At 41.8% G+C, this 18,930-nt stretch overlaps 1 protein-coding gene across 2 annotated transcripts in view; it reads right to left on the bottom strand.

Annotated features, from left to right (window-relative positions):
• tmem104 (transmembrane protein 104) overlaps positions 1-16,159 on the bottom strand; it is a 71,319-nt gene extending 55,160 nt beyond the window's left edge. The window contains exons 1-6 of one of the 2 annotated variants that reach the window (XM_005739930.1): positions 15,891-16,159; positions 15,192-15,265; positions 13,216-13,337; positions 10,989-11,070; positions 5,403-5,502; positions 4,475-4,555 (exon numbers count right to left, since the gene is read on the bottom strand). In XM_005739930.1, the coding sequence (XP_005739987.1) occupies positions 4,475-4,555; positions 5,403-5,502; positions 10,989-11,070; positions 13,216-13,337; positions 15,192-15,236 (430 nt within the window). In that variant the 5' untranslated portion in view covers positions 15,237-15,265; positions 15,891-16,159. The remainder of the gene's footprint in view (positions 1-4,474; positions 4,556-5,402; positions 5,503-10,988; positions 11,071-13,215; positions 13,338-15,191; positions 15,266-15,890) is intronic. The other variant, XM_013912637.1, reaches the window with a different exon arrangement.
• Between the last annotated feature and the right edge of the window lie 2,771 nt (positions 16,160-18,930).

The raw sequence follows: 18,930 nt of genomic DNA, 5'->3' as shown, positions 1-18,930 counted from the left end.
GATATCCATGGCCTTATTCCAAGCCTGCTTTACCGCTGCTGCCACCGTCACGTCAATTTCAGCCCAGGAGGAAGTCGAATGCCCTCTAAGAGTGCCTATTCAACAGCAGGAGAGATGCTTTTTAATTGCCTGCTACGGCGCGGGACAGGAAGACAGTGTGCAATCATGCCTTCAGGTCTTTGAAGAATTGAGGGCGGTGATAAAACTGTTTTAAAGTCCTGTAACTTTAGCACAGCGTGAAGGCGTTTGTTTGCACCCATTCTTGTTAATAACGCATGAAGAGTGCTGAATGCGCCTGTCAGTAAAGACTGCAGTCTGCCCTCAGCTCATTTTGTTTTACTCGGCTTTCCAAGAAAAGACAACTGCCGGCTGTCAGATGTCAACATCTGTCTCCTCACGCCCATAATCCCTCACAACTTAGGGTTGGGGGTTTTTGGACTTGGTTTGGATTAAGTTGTCGCCTCTACAAAGAAACAAAACTGCTCAGCCCACACATTTCCATACAGACTATAAATAGACTGGCTGGGATTATTTTTAATTTACATTTTTAATTTTAGAAAACAACCCTCTAAATTCTGTATAAACACCGACTGACATACAGAACCGAAAAATAAAGACATCTCAATTTTTCCCTCATTATCAGATTATCTGCTGATTATTTTCATCTATTATGGCCCAAAAAATCAACTCAAATTTAATTTATAATCATATAAAATGACAAGAGACAAACACACTGTTCAGCACACCATGTGTGTACCTCAGTGACGAGTGTTTCCTAACAGTTATATCAGTCCTCAGGTGTTTGCATGAATTAGAATTAGAAAGCCTTGACCTGCAACCAGGGTGTGATCAGTGTGTACGTATGTCTACGATCAAAGTGCTGTATGTGTTTGTTTGAATGAGATTTTGACTTTTAAGCTGGGTTTAGACTCCATTACATTGAGTTCATGTTTCATTTCCCACAACAGTTTTCTCCCTTCTGTTATGCTGACTGGTTAGAGCAAGGAGACGTCTGCTATCGGAGTCAGGGGTTAAGTTTTTGTTTTGTCTACCACTCAGTCCAGCCTGCTGTGTCTAGTTTACTTTTTTCAGGAAACTGGGAACACGCGTTTGTGTCTTCACGTATTGATTATTGTAACTAGGGCTGGGTATCGTCACTGATTTCTAGAATCGATTCGATTCACATCGGTTTTATTACAGACACAGCGTTTTGAATTTTGCATAATTTTAAAAAATTAGATTTTCTTTCCGGAAGCAAGTAAAAGGAAAAAACAGCGGAGGGAGGGAGGGAGAGAGCTGTGCATGAAGTGTGATTTTATCGTGGTGGAAGTTCGGTCAATAATGTTTGGAAAGAGTTAAAACTAACAGCTTTAGAATCGTCGCAAAAAGGGCGTGAACACAAAGCTCGACCCGCCGACGCATCAGAATCAGCGAGCTGTCGGCTTTCAGCCCCGACCGTGTCCGTGCTGTTGGGTGAGAAAGGCGACATCTCACTGATTCTGATGCGTCGGCTTTGTGTTTACATCTTTGTGCAGAATCTGTGTTCCTGTTTGGTGGTCTTTTCGAAATTTTGTGAGGTTTAACCAGAGATTCTGGCGTTTCTGGCAAAATAAATTTATATTAAAAAATTTATTCAGGATTTTAATGAATCGATATCACGTTATCCAAGCCAGAATCGATTTTAATCGATAAATCGATTATCAAAACCCACCCCTTGTAACGCTTTAAAATCAGGGGTGGGCAATTCCAGGCCCCGAGGGCCGGTGTCCTGCAGGTTTTAGATCTCACCCTGGGTCAACACACCTGAATCACATGATTCGTTCGTTACCAGAGAACTGCAGGAGCTAATTTAGCCATTTAAATCAGCTGTGTTGGTTCAAGGACACATCTAAAACCTGCAGGGACACCGGCCCTCAAGGCCTGGAGTTGCCCACCCCTGCTTTAAATGGACTGGCACCTTCATACCTCTCCGACCTCTTACACCTTTATGTTCCATGCCGTGCTCTACGATCTCAGGACTCTGGCCAGAGCCAGAAAAAAGACAGCTGGAGAGCTTTTTCTTTTCCTGTCCCGTTCTTGTGGAACAACCTCCCTCAAGATATTAGGCAGGCATGCTCTGTGGAGGTTTTTAAAACTAAGGTGAAGACACATTTCGTAATTCTTTGCCTTTTAGTTTTTAAATTCTTACTATTTTTGACTTGTATTGTGTTTTACTTGTACTGCTATTCATCCCTTTTATTTATTCATCTTTTTAGTTTCAGATAGCTGTACAGCACTTTGTTTGAAAGTGCTTTATAAATAGTTATTATTACAACTCGACGCAGCAGCGCAGTGTCCCTGCAGCTGCAAAGAGCCAAACATTCAGAAGGTTTTATATTTATGATACCGATTTGGTGATTTAAGAATACGATATTATTATAGAATATAATATTTCAGACACATTAAAGTTAAAGACATTTCTCCAGCTTTTGTTGTGTGCAGATTTTTATTTGGTTTTTGTCCGTGGGGAAGTTGCAGGTTGCCTTTTGGTGGCCTAACGATGCATCGTCAACACTCACAGCTCAGTTTAGTTTAAACTTTCATCTATCAGCTGTTATAAATGCAGACATCAACAGATTAGCAAACAGGGAATATTGGCCGATAAATAAAGTCTGCGCTGCACTTTTTCAGCCTTGGAAAAAAAACCTCCCACCTGACTCCATTAGCATCAGTTTTTCAGTGTGTTAAATGTAAACTTTTACCTTCATTCTGAAAGATTATCTGAACCACATGTTGGGTTGGAGTTTGGATTTTTTATATTTGTACATTTTTCCAGCACCTTTGAGTGACTTCATGAGTGAACATGAGATTCTAATGAAAAACATATTTCTATATGCACACTGTTAAAAAAAATTAACGTTTAAACATCGAGGCCCACCCCACAAATGCCACAATCCAACTATATTTTTCTATAAGCAAATTTGAGCATGAGTATAACAGGACATATCATCCGTTCAATAAAACGCACCAATTTAATGTCTTTGATGTGGAGGAACAGAAGCAAGCGTCAGTACTCTGGATGTTTAAAGCTGATAATTCATTGGAGAAACTGGAGGAGTCGATGCTTTTTTCAGGTTTGTTGCTTTGTTGTCTGTTAGTCTTGTGATGGACAAGCTATCAGCCAATGTGCACACCTTGGATGTGCGCTTGGACGCTTTCTCATGTCTTTGTGACCCAGAGGAGTCGCTCCCTACTGGCCATTAAACAGAATGCAGGGTTAAAGCCCTTTAAGACGTCTACAAGAAACAATGTTTGAATTTTTATTGACCCAAATATTAAAAAGTCAGTGCCTGCTTATTAAAACTGCATGACTGCAACAGACGAGAAGTGGATGAAGTGGACAGGAAGGTGGTGAGCAGGTAGAAGCTGAGCGGGTCGGCGTAATCGGGACAGAGAAAAGAGCTCCGTCTCTTTCCTCGACCAGCACATGTTGGGCTAATTCGTTTCTGATTAGAGTGACTGGGCTGCTTCTCACCACATGAGGGAGAGAGACGAGGAGAGAAAACTCATTTCCTTATTACCAGTCGATAGCTGCCCGTGTTTCACCTGCATGGAGTCGTTTCGTGGTGGGAAAGGTCGTCAGCCAGCCTCGTTTTTTTTTTTTTTCTTCTTTTAAGCACATTAACCAAGCAGAACAGGCGAGTGAGTGACGAGCAGACTGTACGGAGCGCACTGCAGCTTTAACAGCATGAGCTGCATGACAGCATGCATGAGTGCGTTCACACGTGTGGGTGTGAACATGAGCCGAGCGGATGTGTTACACTGAGCGTGTGCCAAGTGCTCCACCTGCTGCCGAAACGCTGAAGGACCGAGCGTGTCAGCGCAACGATGTTGTCGGAGCTTCGACCTTTTGCTGTTCCTTTACTCCTGCAACAACAGGGATGCTGCAGACTGTGGAGGCACCCGCGCCGAGTGAAGAAGAGCTGGCTGGATTAATGCAAGCGGACAAGAGGAGCAAGGAGACGAGGAGACGAGAGCTCCGATATGAGCCTCGAGGCTTTGTCTGTCTCCGGTTGAAGGTGATTCTGCCTTTAATTCAACAGCAAAACTTCACAGAGAACTCATTAGCCCCCAAATCATTCAGGAATTTGCCACAAGTGCAGGTTATACCCTCACTCACCTACTCACCCACCCACAAGCAAGGCAGAGAGATTAACAACCTTGATAGGGTCTCAAACAGGTAATTAAAACCAGAGGCGGTTTTTCCATTTATAATTACATCCAATTAAACTGCCAGCAGTCTTCCTTTTGTAAATGTGAGCACCGGACATTAAAAAAATATCTCTCCCGAATTATCCCACACAACCCTCACTACTCCTCCATATAAATGTTACGCGTGGCTAATGATGGCGACGTCGAAAGTTAATTGAATAATGGCTGAATAATGGGCAGAGAGAGGAGGTGAAGAAGGAGCTGGAGGCGAGAAGATTATTACCTTTGTTGAAGAACATGGAGGCCATCTGACCCATCTCAACCCGCTCCATGATGTCAAAATGATCGGCCTGCCCTGATCTCTCTGTGAAGACAGGAAGCAGACGACGGGAGTAAAGACACCTCGTGCAAGGAGTCAGATAAGCCCAGACTGAGATATCTATCTATCTATCAAAAAATATATACACACGCACACACATATATATAATATATATAATCAAGTGTCTTTACACTTGATTTAAAATGTGCTACAAATTTACTACATTTATTTAAAGAATTCACATTAAAGCATTTTAACAAATTTGACTTTTTCTCAGGAAATGCCAGAAATGATGATAATTATACTCAGAGGCTGTTCCACCTTGTTTCATTTGCCAAATTGTGAAAATCTGAAAAATATTTAATATAAAAATCGCATAAAACTGACAATTTTTTACATTTTTGTTTGATAAATGACAAAGTCTAAAATTCATGTCGTTAGCCAGTCATTGGAGCACTTGCTTGAGATGCCGTGTCTCTAATGTTTGATGTGAATATTAACTTGTCTGTAGCTGCACTGCTGTCATGTGACTTGCTGATTGGATAACTACATGAGTAAGAGGAGCCTGAGCCGGCACACCTCGACTTCAGAGCCTGGATCCGGAGCACGATGAATTTGTGATATATTAAGATGATGTCTCACAGTTCTTCTTTTCTGAATTCTACGTGCATTTGTGAACACTTCCTGCAAAATGAGCAATTTTGCCCAATTGCTTAAAGGTAAACTGTGCTAGGCAAGCCATGCACATACATCTGTAACGTGTAATAAAGCCCTGGGTGAACGTATTTGTAGAGGTGAAACCTTACAATGAGAGAGAAACCTGAACTAAGTGCGTGGTCTTGATGTAAGACTACATCTTCTTTCCTATTTCTCTAAAGAGAGGGACACTCACGAACAGACAAGATGGGCCTCGTCTCCGGCTCCGATCGACCCCGGCACGTGACCTCGTCGTCGTCTGAATACTCGGACGTGGAGTCGCTGTTCTCGACCTGCTGAGGACGACAGGAGGAAAGCGTGACTTCCTGTTTTCCTCATTTCTAAACACAAACAATCAGCAAACAGCTGCAGCAGAGGAAGGTAACATCTGGAAACTACAAGCAGCAGCTGGGAAACCCCGTGGAGGACGGAGGCCATCGCGTGCCCACAGAGTCTCTGCAGATTAGCGTCAATTAGGTGTCAATGATGAGGTGAGTGACATAGGGACAAAGATCGGACGAGGAGTGACAAACAGCAGCTACATGGTCCGCCTTACAGCGCCAATCACAGCTTAACTAAGAGTTCAACAAACACCAGACTGCAGGATGTGAACCCGCCTTTTAAAAGATGGTAAATTGGTTTCTTGGACTCCAACCTTGATTTTAGCCTCACCTCACAGGTTTTAGGCTGTTTTCACACCGACACACTTTGTTTGCTCAGGTTCAAATCAAGGATTTTTGTAAAGTCGTTTTTCCTGTGGTTTAATTTGTTTTCATACAAAAAATAAATTTAAAAAAAATCTCCAAGTAAGCCAAAATCTTCGGTACAAACCATCTGAGAACATTTAACGTGGCTATTGGTCAGATGTGTCAGAGGCAACAAGAGTAAATACAGGAAGGAGGACAGAAACCACCTCTTCTTCCACAGTCTGCACCCCAGTGTAACCGTGTTCACAGATTATAGCATCACTCGGACCACCTGACCCTCCTCCTGATGGCTCCCAGATCTTAAAATTAAAACAAAAGGAGGGTCACATGTTTTTCAGTAACCACCTCAAAGCTTTTAAACATCCCACTGCTTCATAGCAAACAACGACCTATTCACTCAAACTGCAATTCAGATAAATTAAAGACAACCACAAACATAAAATGTACATAAAACAAAAGCAGACTGGATAAAAGGCATCTGTGTAATGGATAAAAACAGGTGCAGTCACAGTGCTAACTGTGCTGATTTAAAACGATTAAACGGGATCCGTTTCTCTAACTTGAACAGCTTCTGCAGATTGTGTAAAAAAGAATCGGTTTCAATATTAACCTGATGATTTTCAATAGTCAGGCCAAACATTTATTATCCTTCCTGAAACTGAACACTATGACATGTTAATTCAGTTACAGTCCTCCTAAAACACCAGCAGAGGGCAGTCATGGCTCCCTCCAGGCAGGCCTGTACGCCTCCCATACTAAACCAGATCACTCCTGCTGGGAGGGCTCCTCTTTAATACCTCAGGTAATGAAAAGTAATTGATTGATAACAGCTGGTGGTGTCTGACAGTTTTCTTTGCCTTGAAAATGAATCCCTTTGAATTCTTAAATGTTCAGACAAAAAAAGAAATTTAAAAGAAACCCTTTTGAGGGTTTCACAATTTAGCCTCCAGTGCACTGCCAGACTGCCAGAATCATTTTAAGCTTTGGTATTTAATGATGTTGGCGGGAGCACAGGTAGATTCAAGCAACAACATTTTTGTGTGTAGCACCACAAAAGAGCCGTGTCCTCAAAAACTGTACTTCAAACTCAGTCCTCCTCAAATACATAAAACACTTTAACCCACAAAGTCACAGTGACGACAGGTGCTGCGTACGCTTCGTCATCTTTCCTCGTCTTAGCTTTCGGGAGACGTTCGTTTGTCCCGTTATCGCTGTCTCTCTCCGCCTTTCTTTTCGTCACTGTTAAATATTTTTTTGAGAGTTTGTTTACTGCACTTTATCTCCTGCTCTGTGCTGTGTGTGTGCACGTGCTCAGTGCAAAAAACCCTGCCACCTACTGTAGCGGATGTGCAATCACACTCTATTCTAGTACAGCAAAGAAAGCATGCTCCCCGGGGTCACACGCTCCCCCTCTGGCATCGCACCCCACTGTTTGAGAAAGGCTGCAATAAGGGATCTGTGCTGACTTAAAGCTGGGAACGTATGGACTTTACACCTGCTGTTATCATTAACCCTCAAAAACATATAATATAAAGAGGTTAAACATATCACAGCTTATATCCATCCACCAACTATTTTTAGTGAAATCATTTAACAATATGTTAACTGGCACTCATTCTCTCTCCTTCCAAACCAGCTGACAAAGGTCAAACGTATGTCCTGTGTTCAGTGTTAGAGTTTAAATACAGTGCACAAGACAGCTGAGGGATGGAAGCAAGAGTGAAAGGAGAGGTTTACAAGACAGAAGTGCGACCGGCTGTGATGTATGGTGTGGAGCTGGTGGCACTGGGAGGAAGACGGGACACCGAGCTGAAGATGTTCACGTTCATTGGACTCAGCAGGATGGACAGGATTAGAAATGAGTCCATCAGAGGGACAGCTCAGAGTCAGAGAGGCTGAGAGGGTTTGGACATGTGCAGAGGAGGAGGGTGGACATACTGGACGAAGGATGCTGAGGATGGAGCTGCCAGGCAGGAGGAGAAGAGGAAGACCACAGAGAAGATTCATGGATGCAGTAAAGGAGAAGATGCAGAGGGTTGGTGTGACAGAGGAGGATGTGCGACCCCTGAGGGACTGAAAAATGAAGCTGATGCTAAAGTACAGTTTATATAAGCTTTCTGGAGTGTTTTTGAAGACAAAGACCTCCCTTGCTGTGTGCTCGGGTGGATGAACTTCATCAGTATTTAATTAGCGTGTTGCTTGGCACTAATTAGCAGGTGTCTGTTTGTGTTGGACATCCATATGAACTGTTAGAGCGCCACCTCTCATTCAGATACGGTAACTTTCAAAAAACCAACGTGGTGGCGTCCAAATCAGTAGCGCTGAGTCAGTGGGTGACACTTACATATGTGATGTCAAAACATGACAAACATGCACCGGTGCAAACTAAAGAGCAGGTAATGGTGACTGACTGCTCTCTGGTTTTTGCTAAATAAACTCATTTTGAACCTGATGGGGTTTTTTGTGTTTTTGTTTTAAAAAGCGTATATTGTTGTTAAGAGGCTTCACTCATGCAGAGGGAAATAAAGTGTTGAGCAGCTCTCCCGTTTCCATTAGATGGAGGGAAAATGCTGAGCAGCACAGCAGCCATGAATCACGGCTGAGTGTTTGAGGCTCAGTTCGAGCCGAGCTATTGTCCTCGGGCTCATAACTCCTCGACTGGAAACCCACAGGCATTAAGCAAGATGACTTCTGTACCCAGGGAGAAACAAAAAAGCAAAGGCCGAGCCATTTGGAGTACACCAAGATTTTTTTTCTAAGGCAACGTAAAAATGATTTAAGACTCTGTTGTTTCCTCTGGTAATCAGTATCGTTCTACACCGACGGCTTCATCCAAATTGGGTTTCTTATAGACGAGTGGCAAGAGGCGCATTTCACTTCTGCTAGGATTGGGCAATAAAACAACAACAGCCCCCTAAATAAAAAAAATACAGCTTCCCTTTTAAAAGAGAGAACTTTCAGGCTTTAAGCTTTAAATATTCTACAGTCAAGTGATTTTTACTGGGAGTGAAATGAAGACAGTCACCGGATCTATAAAGAAGGTCCAAATGTCCGTGTGGTGATAAACTCAAATAAGGAAGACGTCAGTCGTGTTTAAAGGTTACAAACCTCTAAAGTCAGACTGTCGTTCTCATTCTCGAGTCAAATGACTGCACAGTACAGTGGACACTTTAATCTTCATAGCAGCGCTATAAGATGTGGTGAAGCTGTTTTCTCTGCATTTGGCATCACAGTTACAAATGTCACCTGCGTCTGCTCGAGTGGAGCCAAATCCTCAATCTAAAGAGAAGAGCAGGGTTCCTGCATCATGTCAAAAGTCTAAACGGATGCAAATACCCAGAAAAACAGAAAACAGCACAGATTTCTGTCAAGGTGACAAAGCCTGAAGCTACAGTTACACTAAAGGAAAGAGTGGTTGCAGTCGTTGCTACGACCAAAATCACTGCAACCGCAATGATCTTGCAGTCTGGTTTCTTTTAAATGGGAGCAGAACACAACAATAACACAAAGCTGGTCTGCTGTCAGTTTGAATGGTAATTACATGCAGCCTTTATGTAAAAATAATGCAATAAATGTAACAGGGGGAAAAGAAAAATCAGTGAAAAACACAAATCTGTTGCCATAATCATGTCTGAGGCTACGTCCACATGCACACGGGTATTTTTGAAAACGCAGATTCTTCTATGCATTCGGGATTTTCATAAACAGCATTTTGGGTCAATGAAACGGAGATTTTCAAAAATTCAGTTTTGGCGTTTAGGTGTGGACGAGGAAAACTGAGATTTACTCACGCAACGTCTTCTTCTTCTTCTAAATTTGATTAGCAGACTCGCGCAACGTCAAAGGCGTGTGCCATTTTTGACATCACGCTTACATGTACACGCAGCTACTGTCCCTCCATTTAAAAAGACGGAGGCATCAGGGTGAACTTCTACATTCGACACTCACAACCCAAATCCCAACGTCAGTTTTGAATACATTTATTTTTTTTAATTAAATTGATGCATGCTGTTTGCATTTTGCTCATTCCTAAGTTGTGTGTCTGCACAACAGCCAAAATACTGTCTTTAGTTATTAACATCTGAAATGATGAACGCACTTGAAAAATAACACAAAATTAGCTGCCTGACCAGAAAAACTAAAACCTTTCAGCAGTACTTCAGGTTTAGTGGTGGCACAAACCCTGTTTACCCTTTTCCTCCCAGGCTTCTAGACTTCTGATTGGCCAACATTTAGTTTTTAGTGTTTACATGCGGACAGAGATATTTTTCCAAAACTGCACGTGTGGACGGGATTTAAAAAAAAAAACAACACAAAAACGGAAAATCTCAGTTTTCAAAAATACCCATGCAAGTGTGGACGTAGCGTGACTGCACTCAGAGTCGCTGTAGTACGGTGGTCACACTGAAAAATGGCACAAACGCTCGCCAACCTTGCAATTATATGAGAACAACTAGAATAAAACAGCTGGTAGCCAGCTGAGTCCATTGAAATTGAAAGCGGTCGCTGAAGGTTTAAGGTATTTCTCAACTCAAACTCAGGCGGACAAACTGCAAAAAAATTCAACGTAATCACTGAGCAACCACCAATTTTTCCTAGTCGCTAGGCAGTTCCCTCCTGATTTTACTCGATATGACTGAGACATTACTGGCTTTACATTATGCAGACCAAATGTGCAAGGAAGCGAATGCCTCCTCTGACTGCTGTTTTGTCTCTGGTGTCTTTCACTCTCAGTGTTTACTGTAAACATTTTACAACTTTATCGCTGTTCAAGTTCTGCTGCGTCAACGTGTCAGAATGAGACCTTAAGCAGACCTAAGAGCTCGAAACATCCCTGCACTGCTTTTAAACACTAAACATTACTTTCACCTTGCTGCAGGGTCGCAGCTCTGTTTGGCTAAGTGTCTTATTAAACTCCCCCTGACAGGGAGGAACATTTACTTCTTTAATATTTGGTTTGCCTGACACACATCCTCACAGCAAAGGGAGAGCGATCTGTCCAGCCCACATCTTATTAAAAAGGATATTTACATATAGAGTAAGAGCCTGCTCCTTCCGACACTTTATCATCTCACCTCTTCCTGCTCTCTCCTCTTCCAGCGCAGCTGAGCGTTGGCCGCTGCCATCGCCTCGATCACGAACGTGGTGGTCATGTAGCTGTAGAGGAGATGATAATCGAGTTAACAGGTGATATTTTTAATGACAGAGGAAAAAAAAAAAAAGTCTGATCCATTATCAAATGGTGCTTTCACCAGCAGAAACCTTCATTTATTACGCCGCCGCAGGCTGGCGAAGAAAGGAAAGCACCAAGTTTCTGTGTATAACAAATGAGGGATTTGTGAAAGCTTCAGATTAGAATTAGTTTAATGAAAATGGGTTTATAAAAAGGTTCATATTGTTAGGAAAAGCCTACACTGGGCCTTCCCTATAAACTTTCCATATTCGCAATGACAGATTGCAGAGTTTGGATGTAACATTCTCATGTTCATGCTGGTTTGAGTGTAATCCCAACTCTGAAAAACTGATCCAGTATCAGTAACATTTCTTTGCTTCTTCCACATGAAGTGGAATTTATTTGATCCTTATTTGCCCGGTGCGCTCCCTATAATTAAAATCTCTTTTTCAAAGCACACTGCCAAGAAAGCAAAAGGTTGCAAAAGCTATAAAATGAAGAGGCGCGATCAAGAAAATCAAAGCAAACAATTACAAAAAACCCCAAAACAAAGTCCAGCTCAGGAATAACGCGCTTGGAAACGGAGCTCTTCCAGGGAGATGAATGAACAGCTTTAGTGTGTTCTGCAGATTGCTCCATGACCAGGGTGCAGAGTGAGTTTGTTCTACCAAACAGTCACCAGAGAAATATATTAAATATATACACAACATGAACAACATGAAATATTCTATACTGGGAGTAAAAAATGTTCACAACAAAACAAACCAAGACCAAAATAAAGTGATTCCCTCTAAAACATACTTTGGTGTCTCTGTGTATGAAACTGATGTCATCACCGTGATTATTTCGTTTTATTTCTCCACTCGCTCCTCTCATGTGTGAGTAGGATCACTCAGCAAAGACTTCCTGTCACTCATTTATTAATAAATCCCAATTCAGTTAAGTTATCCTGAATTATTGCATTTCTGTTATTTATTATTATTAGTTGGGTAACCAAACCCTGATCCGACCTTGCATTATAAAGAATTACTTCCAGTGTATTCCTCACTTCCTAATTCCAGCTAACCGGAGGCTAGTTGGCACCAGAAGCTACACATCCAGGTCCAGTGTGCTGAACTATGAAAGCTCCATCCTTTCTCAAATAAACTTCAGATCCCTGAGTTACTACCAACAACCACTGAAGCAATCTGTGCTCCACGCCACGACACTTTTGTTAATTAAATAGTCTTTATATATTTCTTAAATCAGATATTTTTCTACATAATAATCTGATTTTAGGGGTAAAATTTGGCAAGAAACACTCAAAACTACAAAAGAAATGTTCATTTGAAAACTCGACATAACTGACCCTGCACATAGTGTGCCAATAAAGCCTGAATAATTTCAGCGCCTGAGCATGTCTTTAATAAACATTGCTGCTTCTCACTGTGGGTTCACTGATAGGGACCAAAGGAAGTCCAGTGTCATGAAGTCATTTGAATGAGCACTTCTCATATTTCAGCTACAAGCTCCTCTCTCTTAAACTTAAATACCAACACGCATCTGAGATGTTTAGGCTACATCTGTAAACGGAAGATATATTTAAAAAACGAAAACAGGGCTGCACAATTTCACTTGATTACAATTTTGGCTTGTCTCAGTTAAATCAAGATAACTGACTGAAGGTGAGTGCTATCAATCTGTCTTTAAATCTCCACCTGGTGATGTGCCTGCATGTGCCAATCACAGCTCCTCCCTGCACCGTGCAGTTTTATGTTTCCAGTAAACAGTCTGAACCTGTAACGCTACATTAAAAGACGATACAAACACCAGACAAGAAACAAATCGAGAGCTCGTTCCTGGAAGCAGCTCAATCCTTCAGATTCAGGGCCAGCGATGTTAACCACGAACAAATCACACCCGGCATAATCATGCAGTCCTAACAGAAAGTAACCTGGACACAATAGAGTTTTTAAAATGTGCCGTGTTATTAGTGAAAGAGGAAGTAAAAGAAGGCCTACTGGGTGGCAAATATCAACCAAAGAAAGAAACCCACGTTTACCTGTGAATCCCAGACAGGAAAAAAAAGGCAGAGGTGGAAGTCAATGACTATTATTATTTAACTAAGTTTGGATCAGAGCAACACTCACCTCATAAATCCTAAAAAGGTGATGAGGGCCAAGCTGACCACCCACCCAGCTTGAGCGAAGGCTTTGGGCATCGTCAGAGCTCCGGTCCCCACAATCAGGTTGAACATGTACACCAGCCCCACCTGGAGAGGAAACCACGGGAGGTAAAGACATGCACAGGCGTGCTCCTGATAAATATTAACATTTATCACCGCACAAGCTTTTCTGACCCCATCTCTCCACAGACATCCAATATTTTTTACTATTGTATAATAATATTAGAAAATATTATTAGAAACTATTAATGATTTACTAAAAGCCTTTTTCCTCAAGTGCAAATCCTCAGGCACCACAGTATCAGGTGCTCCTTGGCACCCGGGCTGATACAGATCAAGCTACTTGGGTGGAAGAATGGGCCAGTGCCAAGGGAGACAGTAGGGCTTAATTGGGCAGCACTTACACTATCGGATAGCTGAGTGCTTTAATCATTCAAGGCTTTTACTTCCTGGAAAAAGAAAAAAAAACAAAAACAGAAAAACTTCTGACCAGCAGAGCTGACTCTTTGTGGCAAAGTCATGCTGAAGTAAGCAAAGTCAGGGTATGTACTGAGCTGTCGAACTGAGTAAAGACGCCTGACGTGACAAAAAGAAGAAAAGAGGACGTAGAAGGATCTTTTAAGCTTCCTCTTTATTTATCATTGCACTTTCACACACAAAACTTCTTTTTACAAGCAGACTTGATCAGCTATTTTCACTAAAAGTCATCTCAAGACCCTTCGTTTGTAAGAATATTAGAGAGAGAACCAAAAAAATGAAATGATCCCCTGCGAGCAGCACTTGGTGACTGTGGAGAGGAAGAACTCTATTTTAACATCAAGAGACAGCCAGTAGAAGCAGGATCAACCAAAGGGGGGAGAAAAACGTTGCATACAGTGAACATGAACAACAACTAGTAAATATAACTACAAGCCTGCAGTCTGAGAGTGAAGCTAGTACTCTCACTGTGGTATTTTCAATCAACTGAAGACTTTTCAGAGAGCTTTTAGGAAAGCGTGATAATAAGGAAGCACAATAGTCGATCCTAAAAGTAACACGGATACATTTCTGAGGCAACTTGACACAGACGTGTCCTAACTTTACGAAGTATTTAACGTGGTTGTTCAGCTCACAGGGTTCTGGGTTTCTGAATGTCAGGGGTTCAATCTCAGGCCCCGTGACAAGGCTTTTAACCCTCTCTGCTTCGAAGAGCTTTGTTCAAACAAGTTCCAAGGTTGGCGATAAAGCAACAATACTGCAACTACAGCATTTTCAAAGAGGCCAGTCAGGTGGTTAAGCATGTGCCTGACCTTAAAAGGAGCTCTGACAAAGACGACAGCTGCGGCTTTTTAATCGGGATTTTAACCTCAGCAGTTTCAATCTGCTATTTTTTTAAGCTAATTCTTCTAAAATTTGAAAGATCATTGCTTTCCAGTCTTTGGTTCCTACAGTGACACCATCACACACTCTAATGTCCTCTAATTTTCTATCCAGGTCAAGTAAATCATTCCCTGGCCGTCACATAGCTGCTGTGTTACTCTTTCTTTGAAAACACTTTTAATTTAATTAAACTATCAGCACTGATTTTGTGTTTAGGTGTCCTTACAACCAGCACCATCTCTTAGCTCCTTTAGTGACTAAATGCATCAGCTGCTTTGGGACAGAAATGACGAGAGCACAGCCACGCTTGGAAGTCAAACTATTTCCTTCGATTTTCCTCTTTTCATTGACAGGAAAGCTGTGACTAACACACCGTCCTTTGTTTCCTTTAAACTACAAATTACAACCAAAAGCAGCACAGTGTGGCAGCCTTTAGAGGTCATAATGTGTTGAACATTAAACGCCTTTTCATGTGTTTGTAACAGTGTGCTTTAGTAGGAGAGGCTGTTTTAAACCAGCAAGGGTGTGTTTTAAATATTCAAAGAGAGACTGGGAGATAACTCCTGCATGCTGGAAACTTACAAATGGAGAGTAGGGCTCTCCTGTGTCTGTAATTCCACCTGCCATGGTCGGTGACCCTGGTTCTCACCGCTCACCTGGACAGAAAGAAAAAGCAGTCAGATAGCTTATGAAGCCTGTTGCGTTACTGCCATGATGATAACAATTATCTTTTCTTAAGTTTCAGGGGGAGTGTCATTCGAAGTGCTAAATCTTTTCTTACTTGCATGGAAACAAAAACCCGGTAACTTATCGTGCAATTTAGCATTTATCTTAACATTTCCATGAAGTACAAGCACAAAATCCAACCTGGGACATTAATTAACTTTTAGGAGCTGCTTTAATTCGGCAGAAATATGACGCGTAAATCTGAAGGTATGTGTTCAGTGTCACATGTCTTCTTCCAGCTGTCAGTGACAAAAACTGTACTGCCATAGTTCCTTTGAGCCATGGCCACAAATATGACCTACTAAACGTTAAGTATGTGTATCTTCGCTGGCCACTTTGCCTTCATTTAGTTGAGTTTATGTAATTTCAGAGAGCTGACATTTGCATGGCAACCGCTCATTCGGGAAGTATAACGTCAGACTAGCACATCTATCACGTTTGAATAACAGCATAAAATAATTACTAATAAAAATAGATAAATTCATCAAGTTATCCTGCAGATATCGAGCTGCCACAGAGCTGTCATTACTGGAAATGAAAGTAAACACTGCTCACCTCCCTCCTCTCTGGTTTGTGTTGCTAACTTAGCTGCTAAGCTAGCAGGATGCTCGGGACCAAATCCTCACTCGCTAGCCGAAAAAAGCTCACTTTTCCAGTTCAGCCAGCACGGACTGGTTCGTCTTTATGTGGCAGCCTGGAAGTCGGTGTAAAGCGGGAAATAAAAACACATTTCCACAAAGAAATACGTCTCTAACACGGCGCTAACTTCAGCAGTAAACTAACCGAACCGTCAACCAGTCAAAATAAAACTACCTCTGACGCAAGCACACATTTCCGTTACTGATTTTCAAAGTAAAGGCTTGTTTACCCTAGTTGCAAGGCAGCCCGTTGGCTGACCAAAGAAAGCTTTTATTTTGAACATTTTGCCCCATCTTATTATCGTTAACTTGACGACCCTACTGTAAAATCACGGTTGAAATTTGACTCCATGTTTTAGAGTTTAATATCACATATTAATTATATTTATTTTTTATGGTAACCTTTAGCTTATTCTGCCTCGCGTTTTACAAATACATTTGATAAATTTGTCTATTTGAATTAGCCACAATTTATTACCCGCCTTTTCGGACTGTCAGGGTTATCAATATGAGCGACCCTTCTAGCGGCATGTACACGTGTACATGTCATATGACATATGGCATACCTGTCTGTGCCATAATAAAGCAGAGTCCCTGGGTCTTGGGCTCACACTGAAATCCCAGTGAATGAAATCCTTCTTTTATTGGCGTTTACAATTCTGGCATCAGACAAGTGAGATTTGGGGCAAAATTACCACGGATGCCAGCATGAACCAGCGCCCTTCTATAACAATCACATTTACTGGAGATGAGTTTATAAACGTGTCGCCTGACACAGTGAGCTGAACCGGCACTTCCCTCTCAGGCATTCAAACACACCCTCAGCTGCAGAGGTGTTCAATGAAACACGGTTGTAATCCATCAGATCCTCCTGTGAAGTCTGTTAAACTACAGCCAGCTTTCCTTCCAGCAATATGACAGATTTTATTAATATTGTAGCTCAAGTCTTTTCCATACTGCTGACCAAAGCATTTAAAATTCACACTCATTGTACAATCGTGACTGCACACTCCCACAGAGCTTTGGAAACACACACACACACACGCACATACACACACACACACACTGCTGCAGCTTTAACTGCTTTCAGTGTGTTATATGTGTTTAATCTCTTGATATTTTCTAATATTGTAGTTTTAATTTTCTTTATAAAGTCAATCTGCCACCAGTAGGCTCATCTGTGTTTCTGATTGGTCAGCTGCTCTCAGCTCCAACCATGTGAGCACTAAACTGATTAACCCTGAATCAGAATCAGAATCAGAAAGGATTTTATTGCCAAATGTTGAGCAGGTTTACAACAGTAGGAAATTGCTGCGGTACTTAGTGCAAACATACTGTCAGATAATGCTTAAATAAACATAAAAATTTAAATTGAAAGTGCTAACTAGATAGATATATACATGAGTGCAGGTGGTGATCAGTGCAAAAATGGAATGATGGTGATGGTCCGGGAGTCCAAGACATTCTTTCCCAGCCTCACATGCTGCTTCCTGTCCGTCAGGAAGTCAGTGATCCACCGATGGGATCAGGCACATTCATCTGGGAAAGTTATCAAAAACCTGGGTTAAGTTATCAAGTTGATAACCTCTGCTTAGCCTTATTTAAATGAGAGTGACATGTGGGCGGATTCAAACCAACAAAGAGTGAGCGTTTATTTGGTTGAAAGTACAAAAAACCCATAAGCCTGAAGATGGAAGCATAAGAAAAAGATTGATGACAGAAACAAACAAAAAAAGAAACAGAAGAGTTTACAAGTTACTGATGACTAACTTTGATATTTGTCTGTGGTCTGTTTAAGATTCAGTTCCAGGTTTAAGTCTGAGAATTTCACGTGACACTCACTGTGGTGGTGCAAACACGCAGTAGCATGCCTCAGCACCTCCTCCCTTTTTCACATTGGATGCTCGTCAGACGGCAGGTGGGTGGGGCTTCTGTGGCTGAGATTACCACATCAGACATCCCTTCTCACTGACTTCATAACGAGCTGTGAGCAGTTAGAGCAGTCTGACCCCGTGGCTTTTGGCAATCAGGCATTAAGTGCAAACAGCCTGACCTCATTTGAAACTTCAGCCATGGTTAATAAAAGAATAAAAGAAACAAATAGCCCATAAAAACATACAGTGCGAATCTGAGACTGTATGAGAATTGGGGGACCCCGGGATTACTTTGGGGTCGTCTGCAACCATATGTTAAACAACAGGAATGAGAATTGGCGCCTCCAAGTCTGAGGCAAAGGTCAGAGGATGTAGTGTCAGGGTAGCAACTCTTCCCAGACCCAGGGAGGAATTTAAGTATCAGAGAGTAGTGCCAACGCTCCTCGGTGGCTCGGGCATCTGATAAGAATGCCTCCTGTGCTCCTTTTAGGTGAAGTTTTTCAGGCATGTGCAACTGGGAGGAGATCGCAGCACACACTGGAGAGACTCTCAGCTGCTTTGGTGGTCCCTGCAGTAGAGGTGGAGGAGGTGGCCAGGACAAGGAGGGATGAACTTGTGGTTAGACTGCTGTCATGTGACAAAAACTTGGTGAAGTGGACGGCAAACAAAAAGGCACAAAAATACATATTTTTTATGAAGAATAATCAAAATTGATAATTATAAAGATTAACACATTCATTGTCTTTGTCTCGTCTTTCTTCTTGTTTTCGAGCTGCTTTCAGTTCAATCAGGGTTCATGTCAGCAGCTCACAGGCACGGCCAAGGTCCTCGTCCTGTGATTTCACCTGGACTTTCTCATCAGCGTCATTAGACTCTGTACAGGAAATGGAAGAAATAAATAATCAGAAGCAAAAGAGTCATATATACAAGTTCATGTGAGTTCATCTGTTCAAAGATTTTTCACCAGAACTCATTTTACCATTTAATCACTCAGTTGTTTGGTTATTTTTAGTATGAATAAAATGGGAGTAAATGCAATAATTTCTCAGCGTAAACACATGTAACTCCTGCTAAGTGGAATCA

Source organism: Pundamilia nyererei, unplaced genomic scaffold (assembly GCF_000239375.1).
Source record: "Pundamilia nyererei isolate P.nyererei 1_Seehausen unplaced genomic scaffold, PunNye1.0 scaffold00095, whole genome shotgun sequence".
NCBI classification, from domain to species: Eukaryota; Metazoa; Chordata; class Actinopteri; order Cichliformes; family Cichlidae; genus Pundamilia; species Pundamilia nyererei.
This window is presented reverse-complemented; position numbering and strand designations above follow the sequence as displayed.